This window comes from Corylus avellana, chromosome ca3, assembly GCF_901000735.1.
Source record: "Corylus avellana chromosome ca3, CavTom2PMs-1.0".
Classification (NCBI taxonomy): domain Eukaryota; kingdom Viridiplantae; phylum Streptophyta; class Magnoliopsida; order Fagales; family Betulaceae; genus Corylus; species Corylus avellana.
This window is the reverse complement of record NC_081543.1, coordinates 38,975,145-38,991,049: the sequence shown is the minus strand read 5'-3', so window position 1 is coordinate 38,991,049 and position 15,905 is coordinate 38,975,145. Positions and strand designations below refer to the sequence as shown.

Sequence of the window (15,905 nt, the reverse complement as noted above, 5' to 3'; positions counted from 1 at the left end):
GGTTACGGGTTATAACAAAATTTTCCCCCGGATACCCGACCCGCCCCGCCCCGCCCCGCATTAATCAAATAAACTTAAAAAATAAAAACCCTACCTTTCTCCAGCCGCCTCCCCCTTTCCACTTTTTTTTTTTCCCCCTTCTCCTCTCTTCCTCTCAGTCTCGCCTCTCTCTCTCTGCTGTCTCGCCTCTCTCCCTCTCTCTCGTCTCTCTTCCTCTCCCTCGTACGACTCTTCTCTCATTTGCGCCGCCGCTCAACCTCCGCCGATCCAGGTTTTTTTCTTCTCTAGAACTCTTTCATGAATGGGGATCCAAGAGATCTTGGGGTTTAGCAACTTCTGATTGTTGGGTTGTTTGTTTAGAAGGAAAATAGATGATAAATCTGCAGAAGAAATGAAAATGGAGGAGAAGAAAGAGAAGAAGAAAGAAACCCGCACAACCCGCCCCGATCTACCCCGACCCGCGCGGATTTTGTTCCTTGTGCCAGACACTCGGGTTGAAATTTTCCAACCCGCAGGGTGCGGGTTCGGGTAGGAAAACTGCAGAAATCCGCCCCGAACCGACCCGTGCCCACCCCTAATTATAGTAACTAACGTAACAAGTATAATGTGAACTGCTATATTAATTTTTAAGAGTGACATACAAGTTAGAACATTTTGAAACAAATTAGAAGGAAACTTAAACAAATAGTCATGCAAAAGGGTCCATTGCCACAATCGAATACATCCATTGCACCATAATCGAAAGCTTCAAAGATTTACGGGAAAGCCAATAGTAGAGCACATATTGCACCTAAATGGGCTGCCTAGCTAGCACAACTCTTTTGGTTATTTTCCTAGCTCTTTTATTTGTATTCCTTTCCCAATATTATTGTTTTTTTTTTTAAAATAAAAAAAAAAAAAAAAAAAAAAAAAAACAAATAAATTGGAAAAAGGTGAAAAAGGGACAAATAGAGTGTGCTATCCATATTTATTCTTTGAGACAAAGTACCATTCAAACTATGAAAAGCAAAAAGTTGGTTTGCAATTCTTCGGGACTTTGTCCTTCCTATCAACTCATAAACGTCTAATCATGCAATCTCTAAGGCCATGTTTGCCTAAGGAACGGAGCGGTACTGTAGTTGAAATAGTACCGTTCTAACTACAATACCGATACTATAAATGTACTGAAAAGCCCCTCACGCACCCCAATAAGTTGCAGAAATTTGTTCCTATCTAACCAAACTACCGAACCACCCCCCTAACTCCTCCTTTTCTTTCAACGAAAAATTAAAAAAAAAAAACAAAACAAAACTGCATCTACAGCTTCTTCTTCTAGTAGGCTTCTCCCACAACTGCTCTTTCTCTTTCAACGAAAAAGGAAAAAACAAAAAAAAAAACAAAACAAAACTGCATCTACAGCTTCTTCTTCTAGAACGCTTCTCCCACAACTCCTCTTTCCCTCCTCTTTCAACGAAAAAGAAAAAAACAAAAAACAAAACTGCATCTACAGCTTTTTCTTCTAGAACGCTTCTCCCACAGCTCCTATTTCTCTCCTCTTTCAACGAAAAAGAAAAACAAAAAAAACAAAACTACATCTACAGCTTCTTCTTCCAGTAGGCTTCTCCCACAACTCCTCTTTCTCTCATCTTTCAACGAAAAAAAAAGAAGAAAAAAAAAAAAAGCATCTCCAGCTTCTTCTTCTAGTAGGCTTCTCCCACAACTCCTATTTCTCTTTCAACGAAAAAAAAAAAAAAAAACAAAAACAAAACTGCATCTACAACTTCTTCTTCCGCAATGTTCCTAAACTCCTCTTTCTCTTTCAACGAAAAAAAAGGAGAAGGGCTTTTCAGGTGGTTTCGTTAGATAGGAATAAAGCTTATTGGGGTGTGTGAGGAGCTTTTCAGTTTTTTTTGAAAATAGGAGAGGGGCTTTTCAGTACATCTACAGTACCAGTACTGTAGCTGGAACAGTACCATTCCAGCTATAGTACCGCTCCGTTCCTTAGGCAAACAGGGCCTAAGTTTCTCATTTTTAAGTAATTCAAATAGGAATTAAATAAAAATTAAAAAAAAAGTAATATTTTATTTAACAGTATATTTTATTATTTTGCATCCAAGCATATATCACACCACTTAAAAGGTTTAGATGAGGTAGTATTAAATTTATTATGTGTTAATATATATACTATTAGATATTGAAGTCTAACTTAAATTATTAAATAAATCATTTATATTTCACTTCTTAATTTAAGAAAAGCATTTCAAATAACGTTGTTGATTCTAATAATAATCTATCCAAAATTTAATTGTATTTTTCATTGTTACGTCAAGAAATGTGCAAAGAGTGTGAGAGTAAGAACGTAGCCGAAGCTATCGCAGCACTAGATGCTACCCAGTTATGCAGCGCCATGGGTTTCGAACAGGTCAGTTTGTGAGAGATGCGAAGATGGTCGTTGATGCGGTGAACTCCTTGCTCTTGACTCTAGAGCAATCTGTACTTCCTCTTTGAGTATCGATGAAAATTCCACGTTTTAGCTCAAAAAAAAAAATAATGTAGCATTTATCTCTATGTTGGGTTCGGCCCGGCCTAAATTTCCAAACCCGAGCATGGCCCAAAAGCTTTACTCCTGGCCGAAGGACCATCACCAGGCCTTCTTACTCAGCCGTCCGGGCTTAACGGGTCACCCAGCCCATCGTCACCCATCGACCGACCCATTCATCTTTTAAGTCTCTCTCTCTCTCTCGCTCGCTCTTCTCTCTTCTCTCTTCTCAGATCGGAGACCAATCGAATTCGAAGAACAGTGAAAGGTGAAAACTTAAACCCTAATCTCTCAATAATTACGGCTTCAATCTCTTATGCTTCTCATGCCAATTTTGCCCTAAATTCATGAGTAATTTTCTGTTTGGTTGGCGTGAAAAGCAAGTTCGGAAAAACCTAAAAATGTAAATTTCACTCGCTTCACGGCTGACCCCTAGCTTTCAACACGCAAAATCCAAACATTGAAATGGGGTTTTGTTCCTTTTTCTTTCTTTATGTAATTTCGGTCGTTCTTTTGGTTGCTTTGAATGGATTCAATAATGTAATTTGAGCGGAATACCCTTGTGATTAGAACTGTAATAGGCGTCGGTTTAGCTTGTAAATCTTTTAATTTTCGATTGTGGATTTTGAGCTTAATCATCTTGGTCTTCTTGGTGATTGTAGTTTATGCTTTATACCGTGAATGCGCATTTAAGTGTCAACTGTCAATATGATATTTTCGGAAGGGTTTTTTTGTTGAAGTATAGTTTGCGGTGTTGTGTGTTGATAGGTATACGTGAGTGCTGTGAGGAGATATGACAACTGCGGCTCGACCCACATGGGCTCCTGCGAAAGGTGGTAACGAGCAAGGCGGTACTCGGATTTTTGGTCCCTCCCAGAAATTCTCGTCAAGGGACCTTGCGTCTCATACAGCTTTAAAACCAAGGTAAGTTTCTTTCTCATTGTGTGCTGTTTTGCTAGATACCTGTCTTGAGCAGTTTATATTCTGTAAAATGAGTAGAATTTCTATAGAAGTATGCTTGAGCATTTTTGCAATTTGAGTTATTTGTAATGGTCCTCTGATGTTGAGGAGATAAACCCCTTATGAAATCTTTTAAGTGAGATCACTGGGTAGAATATTGGAAACACCACTAAATTCTTTTTCACTTACACATGTATATTTAACATCTGTCTGTAACCTCTTTTTTTCCTTTTTTTCTTTTTTTTTGGGGGGGGTGGGGGGACTTCATAACTTGGAAATCTGCGTCATTTATGAGTCAGTGGCAGAAATATGTGTATTTCTGTTTAATCTCCTGACAGAGATTCAATGTTTCTGCTGAATGAATTATTAGTTCTGAGGAGATCTCAAAAACATTGTTAGCTGAGGAAATCTGGGATGTTGTAGAACAGTTAAAAAGAGATAGGAATTGGTCTAAAATGTTTGCTTTTTTATTCTTTATTCTTCTTTATTCTTTTAATGTTTGTTTATTAGTGATAGGCTGGTTCAAGATTTTAAGATATTACATTTGTTTTTGGTAGTGATATATATTTTATGTGTGTGTGTGTATGAGATTTCAATTTTTCGTTCTTCATATCTCATATACCTGACCATTCATTTATATCTCAAATGTCCATAAATGAAGAGAGATTCCGGTATTCTACTCTACATTTATGGTCATATGCATGCAAGTGTTTCTCCTTCATGACAATGTGTGAAATTTTTTCTGATTGTTGTATGCACCTTCAGAAAGGAAGGGCAAGACACCCAGGATGAGTTGCAGAAGAGGAACCTCCGTGACGAGCTTGAAGACCGTGAGCGGAGGCATTTCTCGTCAAAGGATAAGTCCTATATTGGTAAGAAAAGGAAAAAAGAAGAAGAATATCTTACCAGCCTTTTGCAATCCTGCAACTTCTTATTTTAGAAATGTTGATTGTGTTTGCAACGCACTTGCTAGCATTCTTTATTCCTTTTTAATTGAATTAATGTATATTTTTCCAGATGACAGAGATCGCAGGAGGGGAAGTCATCTCCTATTGGAAGGTGAATTTACTGAATCCCCTGATCCTGATGTGTATATCAATTTATGAATGATTCCAATATATACTTTAAGTTGTCTATTAACTACATAGATCATTAATTTTTACAGGGACAAAGAGGGACGCTGAAGATCGTATTGTTCCACGTAATGTAGATGCCGATGATTCTGATGTGGATGTAAAAAGTGATGATGAGAGGTTATTACTCTGGCCTGGCCGATACATCTAACTATAGTCTACTTTTGATCATTGAGTTGTTTCAAGTAATTAAATTTGGATGTGCTAAGAAGGCCTGTTTCATGCATGATATATATATATAAGTGATGAACTTTTGAATTGAATAAAGGATCTTAACTTATAGAGTGCATTTTGTTTTCTCCTTTTGGGAAAAGGGGAAGAGAAGTAAGGCTTACTGTTGTCGATTCTCGGCTTCTGCCTTGTTCAGTATTGGAACTCAGGCGGCATGCAATAAGTTAATGCCTCTCATTTCACAATGGTTGTCTGTGTCCTTTCTGTTTACATTTTGATTATTTCCTTTGTACTGTACTTGAGCATTTGCATTTACAACTGATGGGTTAGGCTCTTTTCTTTTTAGAAAGAGAAAGGGAGGGAGGATGACATTGCAAAATTATTGGTTCCTTCTTTCTTTGAGCAATACGTATAGTTTCAGAAAGTTCTTTATAAAATTGTATTCATATGCATGTTTTACTTCAATCGCAACCTGTTTTCCTATTGACTGAATTGCTCATTTGTGTTTTAGCATCTGCTATGATATACCTTTCGGATTCATCACTATTTTTTTTAAATGTGTTTTATATGTATTAGTGATGAAAGCGACGATGATGATGAGGATGACGAAGCAGCTCTAATACTTGAGCTTGAGCAAATAAGGAAGGAAAGAGCTGAGGAGAAGCTACGAATGGTGAGTCTCACTCTCAGGGGTTTCTCTATTCTCTATTCTCTATTGATGTCCCATTATGCCATTGAAAGTTTAGGATATATTTGGGCTTTGCTTGTTGGAGCCCATGAACTAACCATGTATAATATGGTTTTGAGGATGTTATTTGCTGCTGGCTGGTCAAAAGTAGTCGTTGTTTTCTGGTGTCTTACATCACTGAGAGTATGGGAGTTATTTTGTTTAGAAGGGGATGAGTATACGTTGCAGTGGATTTCTTCTAAAATTTGTATGCTCGTCACCTTTATGTATCTATGGCTTTGGCTACAGTAGTTATGACAAATATGCTTTGTGCGTCTGTCTATAGGAGCGACAACAGCGGGAGGAAGAGCTTAAAGTTAAGGAAGCAGAGCTTCTTCGGGGAAACCCACTGATCAATAATCCAACATCTTTTAATGTGAAAAGAAGGTTAGTGGCGGGAAAATTGAATTTTGTGATCTAATGTAGGAACTTTCTTAATAATTTTTAGTTTTAATGTAGTCTTGTTCTAATGCATTGTTTTGCATGCATTCATTGGCTTAGGTGGGACGATGACGTGGTGTTTAAGAATCAGGCCCGTGGTGAAACCAAGACTCCAAAGCGCTTCATTAATGACACCATCAGGAATGACTTCCACCGGAAATTCCTGCACAAATACATGAAATAGTATATTGTTCAAGTCTTGAGGGTAGAAGCTTGAGCAATGTTGAGTTTAGAGAAACTTGTGATATGGAATGAACCTTTTTTTTTTTTTTTTTTTTCTGAGCACTATGATATGCAATGATTGTATGTACTAAAATATAGCAAATTGCTGTGCTGGATATGGATATGGATCTAGTTATTGTTCAGAATTGGATTATGAAATATATGTTGGCAATAGTTGTTTGATCTTTTGAATTGGGTTATATATACTACATGCTGCATATACTGACTGTCTTTGCTGCTGTGTTGTCTCCAACACTGGCGTTTGATGTGTTTTGCGTAAAAAGTTTTTTGCGAAATTTAATATTCAATGCAATTACCTACTCATATTGCTTACAATTTGGGCACAGAATCGTGAAAGGACCTTTGTGGGGACTACTTGTAGTCTTGTATTTAAATGATGGTTGATGAAATAATAATAACGAAAAACAAGGTTTTATATATGGTTATACCTCAAGAAAAGAGTATGTAGGTTTCTGTCTTTAGAATACAAGAAACTCCAATCACTATCGTGGTCAACAACAGTGATCGATCGTCCATGTATTTTTTTTCTTTTTCGAAAATACAATTAACATACCTTGATTTAGAACTCAGGCGTATTTTTTATAAATTGTTTATTTTGAAAAGAAATTTTATTTTTGGAGTATTGCATTTTTCTTGGTCAATTGAAAGTATTTTCAAATTGACCAATATTTTACGTTGCATCAATCACTCAAAAACAAGAAAAACCTTTTTCCATAATTTGAACCGAAACAATGGGGCTTGGTTTTAATTGTTTTTAAAATCTTGTCCTATTGGTATCAATTAATAAAGCTCAAGGGCACCAGAGAAAAGGAAAACAAAATTAGTAAGGTTATTTTAAGCTCGGTCAAACACTCAATACACCAAAAAATAAAAACCTTTTTTTAAAAAAATATTTTAAACCGAAATAAATGGGGCTTGATTTTAATTGGTATAGGATGGTCAAAGAAAAATTACTAGAATAAAATAGGGTAAAGTCTATATACCCCTTTAAACTACTACTCAATTGACAATGTCCTCCCAAAACTTTTAATTGTGATAATGTTTCTCCAAATTTTTAATTGTGACAATGTCCCTCCTAAACTACCAAAACATTGTCAATGTCCTCTTCAAGGCTAGCAAAAAGATAAAAATGTCCTTATATATATATATTTATCAATAAGACAAAAATACCCCTATAAATTTGAAAAATATAAAAAAAAAATTAATTGTTTTTAAAACGAAAATTTTAATTAAAAAAAAAAGAATTTATTTATTTAAAAAAAACGATTTGTTTTTCATTTTTATTTTTTTAAACGAAAATTTTTTAATTTTTTTTAAATGGAAATTTTTATTAAGAAAAAAATACGGTTTTTTTTTTTTTTTAATTCTGTTTTAAAAAAACGAAAATGTTTATTTTTTTAAACCTAAATTTTTATTTTTTTTTCTTAAAACGGAAGTTTTTATTTTAAAAAATTAAAAAATAAAAATAAAAACGAAAATTTTCAATTTTTATAAAAAAAATTGAAAACTTTTTAATTTTTTTCTTATAAAAAGGATTTTTTTTTTTTAATTTGGCTTTTCCTTAGAGTTTTTTTTTTAAAAAAAAAAATTAAAAATTTTTTTCAGTTTTAGTTTTTTATTTTATTTTATTTTACTAAGGGTAGTTTCGTCATTGAGGGACATTAACAATGTTTTAGTAGTTTGAGGGGTACATTGTCACAATTGAAAGTTTGGGGGGGACATTGCAATTAAGTGGTAGTTTGAGGAAAGTATGTGAACTTTTTCCAATAAAATAATAATTATATAATTGTTTTTAAATCTTGTTCTATTGGTATCAACTAATGAGGCTCAAAGACGGCTCGAGAAAAGGCAAAAAAAAAGAATTAGTAATGTTATTAGTAGAAAGTTGGCTTTAACTCATGGGACGAATTCGAAAGGCATTTGCAATAGGGAATAATTGTAATATGTGATTGTACCACCCCATGACTCATCCTTGCAGAGTTTTTTTTTTTGTGATCAAACTACCCTTAACTTGAAGAGTGCCCATACCATCCCATTAGAGAGTTTTTGGAGATGACTTAACTCACCTTTAAGTGAAGAGTGGTTTGGCCAACCCTTACCACAGTTTTCGTGGTGGTCTGAGCCACTCTGAAAACTTTTTAAAAGGACGATTCAACCATACCCAAAACTTATTTCAAGGATGGTGAAACTCACTCTTTCGTGCAGAAGAAATTAAGCCACACCCAAGTGATAGATAGGGGTAGTGCCACCCTGTTTCTTTTGGTTAGTTGTCAAGCTAATGTGGCATTTTGTACATGTACATGTTTTTGTTGTTATATGGCTTTTATATGAGGTAAATAATTATGCATTTAACAATTATAAGGGATTGAAAGTGATTATCTTGATTGAAAGTTTCTCCTTTGATCCAAACAGAGAACACAAAATCAGAGCATTTATTTCATAAGCAATTTATATATTTGTGAGTTTACATTAATAGCAAATTTTCCTCTCTTTTTCTTTCCCTGACCAACAAGAAAAGGCTGAAGATCACTAGTTATGTTTTACAACTATAAAAAAATAAACAGAAAACAGACATTGCCTTTAAAAAAAAAAAAAAAGACGTGGATTATAAAAGCTAAAAATGTATAGTCTTGAAGCTTCCATGCTCAAAGCTGCTTGAGAAGGCTGAAATTAAATCTTGAATTGCTTTGATCCCAGTAAAGTCCGACCTCATCACCCTTCTTCAGGTTCCTTCTAAGCGCAAATTGCTTGGTCCATTGTTTGATGAGGACATAGCTCCCACTTTTCCATTGTTTGAATTCCATTTGGTGTTCAGATTTTGTATCACTATCCCAAACAACTACACCTAAACCATCCTGAATCTTTTTAATGGTTTCTGCATCCCACATCGGAAAAATATGCTGCTTTACCAATCTCGCCGGCAGCAAGAGCTTCGCCAAGTCCCCAACATCGCTTGTTTGAATCGTCTTCTTGATAACCCAGGGATCAAACCCAAGCTTCAATTCCAATGAAACTTCCTGGCAATTATGTTTCATCCTTTTGATCCCACGAGTGCTGGATGAAGGAGGAGTGAGCTTCGTCGCAGAGTTTTCGCACGCTTTCCTCTTTGTGGTGAGGCAAGAAGCGCAACTCAACTTCAAACCCAACGAAACATCCTCCAACTCAGATGGCTTCTTGCTCCCAAGTACTACTCCTTCAGCTTTACCGACTTCAACATGATCGCTCTCCGCAACACCTAAAAAATCATGGAAGATGGGTCCCTTAATCTTTGCGTTATTTTCAGTCTCAGAGCAAGAGGAAGAGTAACTGATGTCATCGGATGTTATGGCCTCCAAAGGAACCGATGAAAGAGCGTCTGGGATGCTCTCCATCCAAAAATCATATATGGCCATGATGAAATTTCTGGTTTCGGGTTTGCAGGGTAAACACGATTGATCGGAATTGGATTTGCAGGACATTTGAGTAAGACCCGCCATCAAAACCGAGAGAAAACTAAAAGAAAGAAAAAGGATTTGGGTTTCTTGGAGTATCTTGGAGTAGTGAAGGAAAAAATGTGAGGTGAGTGGGAATTTTATAAGGCACTTGTACAATTCGAAGTAGGAGAGGAGTTGCCAATATCGGTTCTAACTAAGGCGGCCGGAGGAGTTTGCGGGGATTTATAAAAGCCAACAACGACTCGGAAGGATTTGGGTTTCTTGGAGTATCTTGGAGTAGTGAAGGAAAAGATGTGAGGTGAGTGGGAATTTTATAAGGCCCTTGTACAATTCGAAGTAGGAGAGGAGTTGCCAATGTCGGTTCTAACTAAGGCGGCCGGAGGAGTTTGCGGGGATTTATAAAAGCCAACAACGACTCGGACATAAAAAATTAGACGTTGAGGTTGAAATTTTCCCGCCCTTAAGAGTCCGAAGTCGGTGGAAAAGGAAAACTTAAGTTTTTGTGTTTGGAATCATAAAAGCCTACGACTAGTCGTTCTTAGAATGAAATTGGAAACCCAGCAAGCTGCAAACCCAATCTAGCATTCACAGACATACAGTACTGAGAAATTCTAAAGTTGCGTGATCGATGTAAATATTTTTCTGAATAAAGAAGAAGAATATCGCAATCCTTCAAGTTGTTATTTTAGATGCGTTGATTGTGTGTTGCAACGCATTCGTTATTCCTTTTTACTTGAATTAAATGTATATTGTTCCAGATGACAGAGATCGCAGGAGGGGAAGTCATCTCCTTTTGGGAAAAGGGGAAGAGAAGTAAGGGTTGCTTACTGTGCCGATTCTCGGCTTCTGCATGCCTTGTTCAGTATTGGAACTCATTTCACAATGGTTGTCTTTGTGCTCTCTGTTTACGTTTTGATTATTTCCTTTATACTGTACTTGAGCATTTGCAACTGCTTTTAGAAAGAGAAAGGGAGGGGGCATGACATTGCAAAATTATAATTGGTTCCCAATACGTATATATAGTTTGAGAAAGTTCTTTTTAAAAATTGTATTCATATGCATGTTTTACTTCAATCGCAACCCGTTTTCCTATTGACTGAATTGCTCATTTGTGTTTTAGCATTTGCCTGCAATGATATACCTTTGGGATTCATCACTATTTTTTTTTTTTTTTTTTTTAATGTGTTTTATATGTATTAGTGATGATGATGAGGATGACGAAGCAGTTCTGATACTTGAGCTTGAGCAAATAAAGAAAGAAAGAGCTGAAGAGAAGCTACGAATGGTGAGTCTCAGTTAGGGGTTTCTTTCCTTTTTATTAATGTCCCATTATACCATTGAAAGTCTAGGATATGTTTTAGCTCTGCTTGTTGGAGCCCATGAACTAACCATGCATAATATGGTTGTGAGGATGTTATTTGTGTTGTTTGATCTTTTGAATTGGGTGATATATAGTGTATGCTGCATATACTGATTGCCTTTGCAATTGTGTTGTCTGCAATACTTGGCCGTTTAATGGGGCTAGAAGTCTCAAAGCTTGCCTTCTGATGCTCAATACTCTTTTTTATTTTGTTTTAATATGCCATAGTTTCCAATAGCTTCCTAATGTTGTCTCAAGCACCTTGCCATAACTTAATCACATCAAGGGCTCTTGTTGTTTGGTGAGGTGGTAGACATTGAAATATGTGAAATTGCAACAGTTTTGGATCTTTCCCTTTATCTCGTTTTACACTGAAAAACATCAAGAGCTCGATTGGTGTTGTATGCATTATGTGTGCTAAGTGCCCATTTAAACACACTGAAAAATCACACTCAATTTTACATGTTCCAAAAAGAACAAGCCAAATTCTTACATGGTTACATGGATAAACACTCTACAACTTTTGCTCTACCATGCTGCTAAAAACATAAAGAATACAATGATCCATCTATTGTTAAAACAAATGGGAAAAGAGGAAGGCTTGGAAGTAAAAACAACATCCCAAATGAGCCAATCTGAAAGTGTCAAAGAATCATGTGATTGCATCAACTGTGTGGTGTGTTCCATTCCATTCCTAGCAAATAAATACAAAGTAAGAGCTGGCAAAGGCTTTGTTGCAATCTACTTGTCCTTCTCCTTGTGTTCTTCCAGAACAAATTCTGCATACAAATCTTTAAGAGCAATCATAACTGTAGTTATCAGAGGACCCATAATTGCTCCCTGTTGAACAATAAACACAGGTCCAAACAAACCAGCAAGCATAATCAGTAGAACATTATGACAAGTTCTGCACAGAAGCTACAAATAAGACCATTTACCAACAACAACAAAAATAAACAGATGCCATTAATTTAATTTGAAAAAAAAAAAAGAAAAAGAAAAAAAAGACTAAAATTAAACATCATGAATTTGTCATTGAAAAAAAAAACAATCACATTGGCAGAATAATATGAGTATGAGCACGTAAATTGTGATTTAAGGATATAAATCTAAATTAACAAAGTCCTACGATTGTTTTCATGATCATACGAGGCCATTTAACCCTTGTTCATTAAAGGGAGCAAATTCACAGAAAGACAGAGTTCAGTAAAAAGGAAACTAGTCCTAAACAAACACTTGGTTGATAATTCTTTCACCCATTCTTTAACAACAGATAAAAGTTCAAGCAAACAAGCAACCATCAGTTACAAACATAACCAAACTTCATCAATTTCATTAGACAAATTAACAAATTTGGCAGAAGAATACAGGTATGACCAAAGAAAGGAGAGCTGCAAGTTTATGTGAATAAGGGGTCTTAAGTAGACTTGGGTCATCATACTCTATAAGAAAACCGTCTGTACTTAGAGATTTGACTCGTGAATTTTTCACTACAAGCAAAGTCATTTGTAGCTTTTTCATCTGAAAGTGCACTTTTCCAGATGAAAATTTAGTTCACTACGAAGAAAACATGATCGTAATCAAACTAACTTGGAACTCATTTAATTCAAGTAGGCAATTTTCTAAAGAGCAAACCACATTTATCATCAGAATTCAATTTTAATTGATTAACACGCTTTCTGCACATCAATTACAGCTCATTTGGAAAATGATGCTGCATCTTTCCAGTTTCCAAACAAAATTCCAAGTTCATTGCATAGAAAGTGGCTTAACTTCAATTATCTAATAGGCATGCTGCATGTCTATTGAAAACAAACCAAGGGAGATATACTTTAAGATTGCATTAGGAGCTGACAATCACAGATTGACTAAAGAAGAAACTTGCAATGAGAATACCTAAAAGCACAAATCATGATAATGCTGTAAGAAGGAAAACAAAAATAAAAGATAAATATTACCTCAAGTGCAGAAGGGAACAATGTCATTCCGCCAATGATGCTAAGCCCTGTAAGATAGGCACTATGACCAGGTATATCCTCCTGTATTTCCGATGCACCATAGTCCATAAGCACAAGATGAATAATGGACAAGCTAATGGCTAATATGTATCTGCCTTCCACCAAAAGTTGCAGAGCTGCTGGAATTGTGGCAAACCAAGCTGGAAAAATTGGAAACAGAGGGCTGATGAATGCAAGCACAGTTGACATGTACACGAAATGTATCTTGTATAGTCTAAATAAAAGCCAAGTGACAGATCCCTGAAAAAATGCAATCTCGGCAGTGGCCAAAAGCACACCAGAAATCGCTTTGTCCAGAACTTCCACACATCTAACCCTCGCCGAATTTGACATAGGAACCATACACATAGCTTGTTCAGTCACCCCACCAGACTCCGATGTGATCAGATAATACAACACCCAGAAAAACACCATTGACTGAGACACAAAATTGAACACCTCCACCGCTCCAGAGAGTATTGAATTTCCAATGGAAAATACAAACTTTGCACCACTGCCTAACACGGTTCTACTACTTGCAAACACACGTTGTGACACATCCATACCTTTAACCGCAAACTCTTTAGCCTTCACGACCAAATCCTCCCTTGTGATTATCAGTTCCCTAAATATATCATCCAATTCTGTATATATCTGCCCCCATTCCCTTTGACTAATCCGATTCCTCAAGCTCAAGAGCTTCTCTTCATATGGCGAAGGACTAACTAAAGCTGTCGAATGCACCGAAGAGTTAACCGGTGTCCTTATCACGAAATGCTTAATCCCGGTCACAAGCTCAGTCATATTATACTGCATTGCCAAACTATCAACCTGATCAAACACAGTCTCATAGAACTGAGTAGTGTACTTATCCACCATCCCAGGCACATCATTCTCATCCATCCATTTCTTCACACCAATCCTCTCAGCATAGTTGCTCTCTTCGACGTGTAGTTTCAACGAAATCACGGCGTCTTTTCCTTCAACGCCAATCTTGTACGAGAAGAATATGACCCCAGTTAAAAACCCAACAATCATTCCAAAAATAAGCCCAATTGCCACAATGGTTTTCAACCTCTTCAATACCCCACGAGTGAAAAACGCACTGATCGCGCTACGGCGAAAGCTATTGCTCCGAAACGACGTCACGGCCGACATTGTGGAATCCACCCCCTTGGAGCTGAACAGGAACCCTAATCCGATCAACGCCAAAGACCCAATAGCCCCAAGCCTCTCATAAGCTACGATGAACATCCCAAACGACAAGAGCAACCGAAGTAGCTTCGAAAACCCACTACGGAACCGTCGCGGGGTGTCGGATTTCGGCTTTCTGAGAATGACCCGGAAGCAAAGAAGGCGAATTTCGATGAGGGTGTCAACGAAAACTTTGAAAATCGCAACTGGGACGGCGAGAACGGTTTCTGTGAGGCCTAGTGTCAGGGGTTCGGACCAGAAGGAGACAAGTGTTTGTTGAACGCCTCTGAGAGGGATGGAGCAGAGCACGGCCCATTGGATGGGGCGGAGATACTGCTCGAGGACTTTGCAAACAAAGTAGAGGATGAAGATGGCGAAGGCGACGCCGGCGTGGGCCATGGCGATGTAGAGGGCGAGCCGGACCTGGGGGTCCCCGGAGAGTGTGTGATCTGGGTTTTGTGGTGGTGGCGCCCGAGTTTGTGGTGGCGACTGCGACGCGTTGGGTTGGGGAGGTGGTGATGGGGATGGGGTTTCGGACGGTTTGCGGTTGGAGGCGGATCGGAACATGTCTTGCCACGGTGGGGTTGGGGAGCTTGAGTTTTTGGAGTTTGGGTCCGAGTATGGAACTAACTCCATTTCCCACTCTCTGACTTTCTGTTTCAGTGTCAGTTTCAGAGATTTCCTCGGCTAAACCCCCAAAAAAAAAGGCTTCAGTTTCCGAGACAGAAAGAGAGAGATTGTTGTTTTAAGGTTAATGTTTCCTGCAATGTTGTCTGGTACAAGGGCAATTCAGTGAAGGCAATTCAGAGAGAGGAGATAGATTTTATTCGGATTCTGCTGAAGCTGTGTGTGGTGTGGTGTGGTGTGGTGTGTCAGACTCGGAAAGAGTTCTTTTTGGATATAAAAGAGGTTGATAGAAGATGATGAATGAGAAGTTGTTGCTGTTTTGTGGGGTCTGGTCCCTCTCCAAAATGTCATTACTCTTCTCCCCCCTCTCCCTCTCCCTCTCCCTCTTTATTCGACACTCAGCAAACCATGCAGTAACAAATTAATTATCTTCGGATGGGGACTTGACTCCTGCTCCAATTCTAAGAGGCCTATCAACCCGCCAGGTGTTCGAGATCTGTCCTGCCAGGTGTTTGAGATCTGTTTGGACAAATGAACCCTATGGAGAGTTCTTTCAATTGTCTGTTTGGTTACTATGTAATCGAGACAAACAATTGAAAGAAATCTCATCAAGAATCATGTCTCTAGATTTCTACCAAAGATAAAATAAAGTCAAGGGCTTACTAAAAAAATTTATTGTTTTATTAATCATTAAGATTTAAGTCATGTACTGCATGTTTATCTAAATCTCTTTTGGTGGTCATTTTTGGCTATAATTTATTTCTCTACAAACTTGATGTGTTTGGACAGAGTATTAGATTCTCAATAAGGTCCCTCGTTTTTTTAGTCATGCTTAGCTTACCAACAAGTCTCTAGAACGGTGCAAGAATGGAGCTTTCTCAACTAATACCTTTTTTTTTTTTTTTTTTGACATGTCCACACAAGAGGGAGAGAGAGATTCGAACTAGTGACATTCGCTTCATAAGGCGTAATCTCTAGTCAATTGAACTACTCCTTAGAACAACTAATACCTTATTTATCATACAACTATGGTCATAATTTTTCATGAATTTTTCATATGATCATGGGCACCGCTAGGACTATACGTGGCAATTCATGTG

At 37.3% G+C, this 15,905-nt stretch overlaps 2 protein-coding genes across 3 annotated transcripts in view; one reads left to right on the top strand and one right to left on the bottom strand.

Moving 5' to 3' along the window:
* The window catches only part of LOC132174860 (uncharacterized), a 6,522-nt gene extending 162 nt beyond the window's left edge, over positions 1-6,360 (top strand). Inside the window, exons 1-8 of one of the 2 annotated variants that reach the window (XM_059586580.1) lie at positions 2,679-2,786; positions 3,287-3,442; positions 4,244-4,350; positions 4,496-4,537; positions 4,644-4,731; positions 5,359-5,455; positions 5,796-5,896; positions 6,011-6,360. In XM_059586580.1, coding sequence (XP_059442563.1) covers positions 3,312-3,442; positions 4,244-4,350; positions 4,496-4,537; positions 4,644-4,731; positions 5,359-5,455; positions 5,796-5,896; positions 6,011-6,134 — 690 coding nt within the window. In that variant the 5' untranslated portion in view covers positions 2,679-2,786; positions 3,287-3,311 and the 3' untranslated portion in view covers positions 6,135-6,360. Of the gene's footprint in view, positions 1-2,678; positions 2,787-3,286; positions 3,443-4,243; positions 4,351-4,495; positions 4,538-4,643; positions 4,732-5,358; positions 5,456-5,795; positions 5,897-6,010 lie in introns of those variants that run through there. The other variant, XM_059586581.1, reaches the window with a different exon arrangement.
* Positions 6,361-11,423: 5,063 nt separating this feature from the next.
* LOC132175714 (uncharacterized) lies at positions 11,424-15,170 on the bottom strand. The gene is made up of 2 exons (XM_059587736.1): positions 12,946-15,170; positions 11,424-11,827 (listed from the first exon to the last, which is right to left on the bottom strand). The coding sequence occupies exons 1-2, from the start codon at positions 14,812-14,814 to the stop codon at positions 11,729-11,731; spliced, it is 1,968 nt and encodes a 655-aa protein (XP_059443719.1). The 5' UTR covers positions 14,815-15,170; the 3' UTR covers positions 11,424-11,728.
* Positions 15,171-15,905: the final 735 nt, after the last annotated feature.

Excerpts from the sequence above, each read along its gene's own strand:
- LOC132175714 (XM_059587736.1), bottom strand. The coding sequence starts at position 14,814 with ATGGAGTTAGTTCCATACTCGGACCCAAACTCCAAAAACTCAAGCTCC. Across the intron at positions 11,828-12,945 it reads TGTTCCCTTCTGCACTTGAG|GGAGCAATTATGGGTCCTCT; the intron begins GTAATATTTATC and ends ATTGTTCAACAG.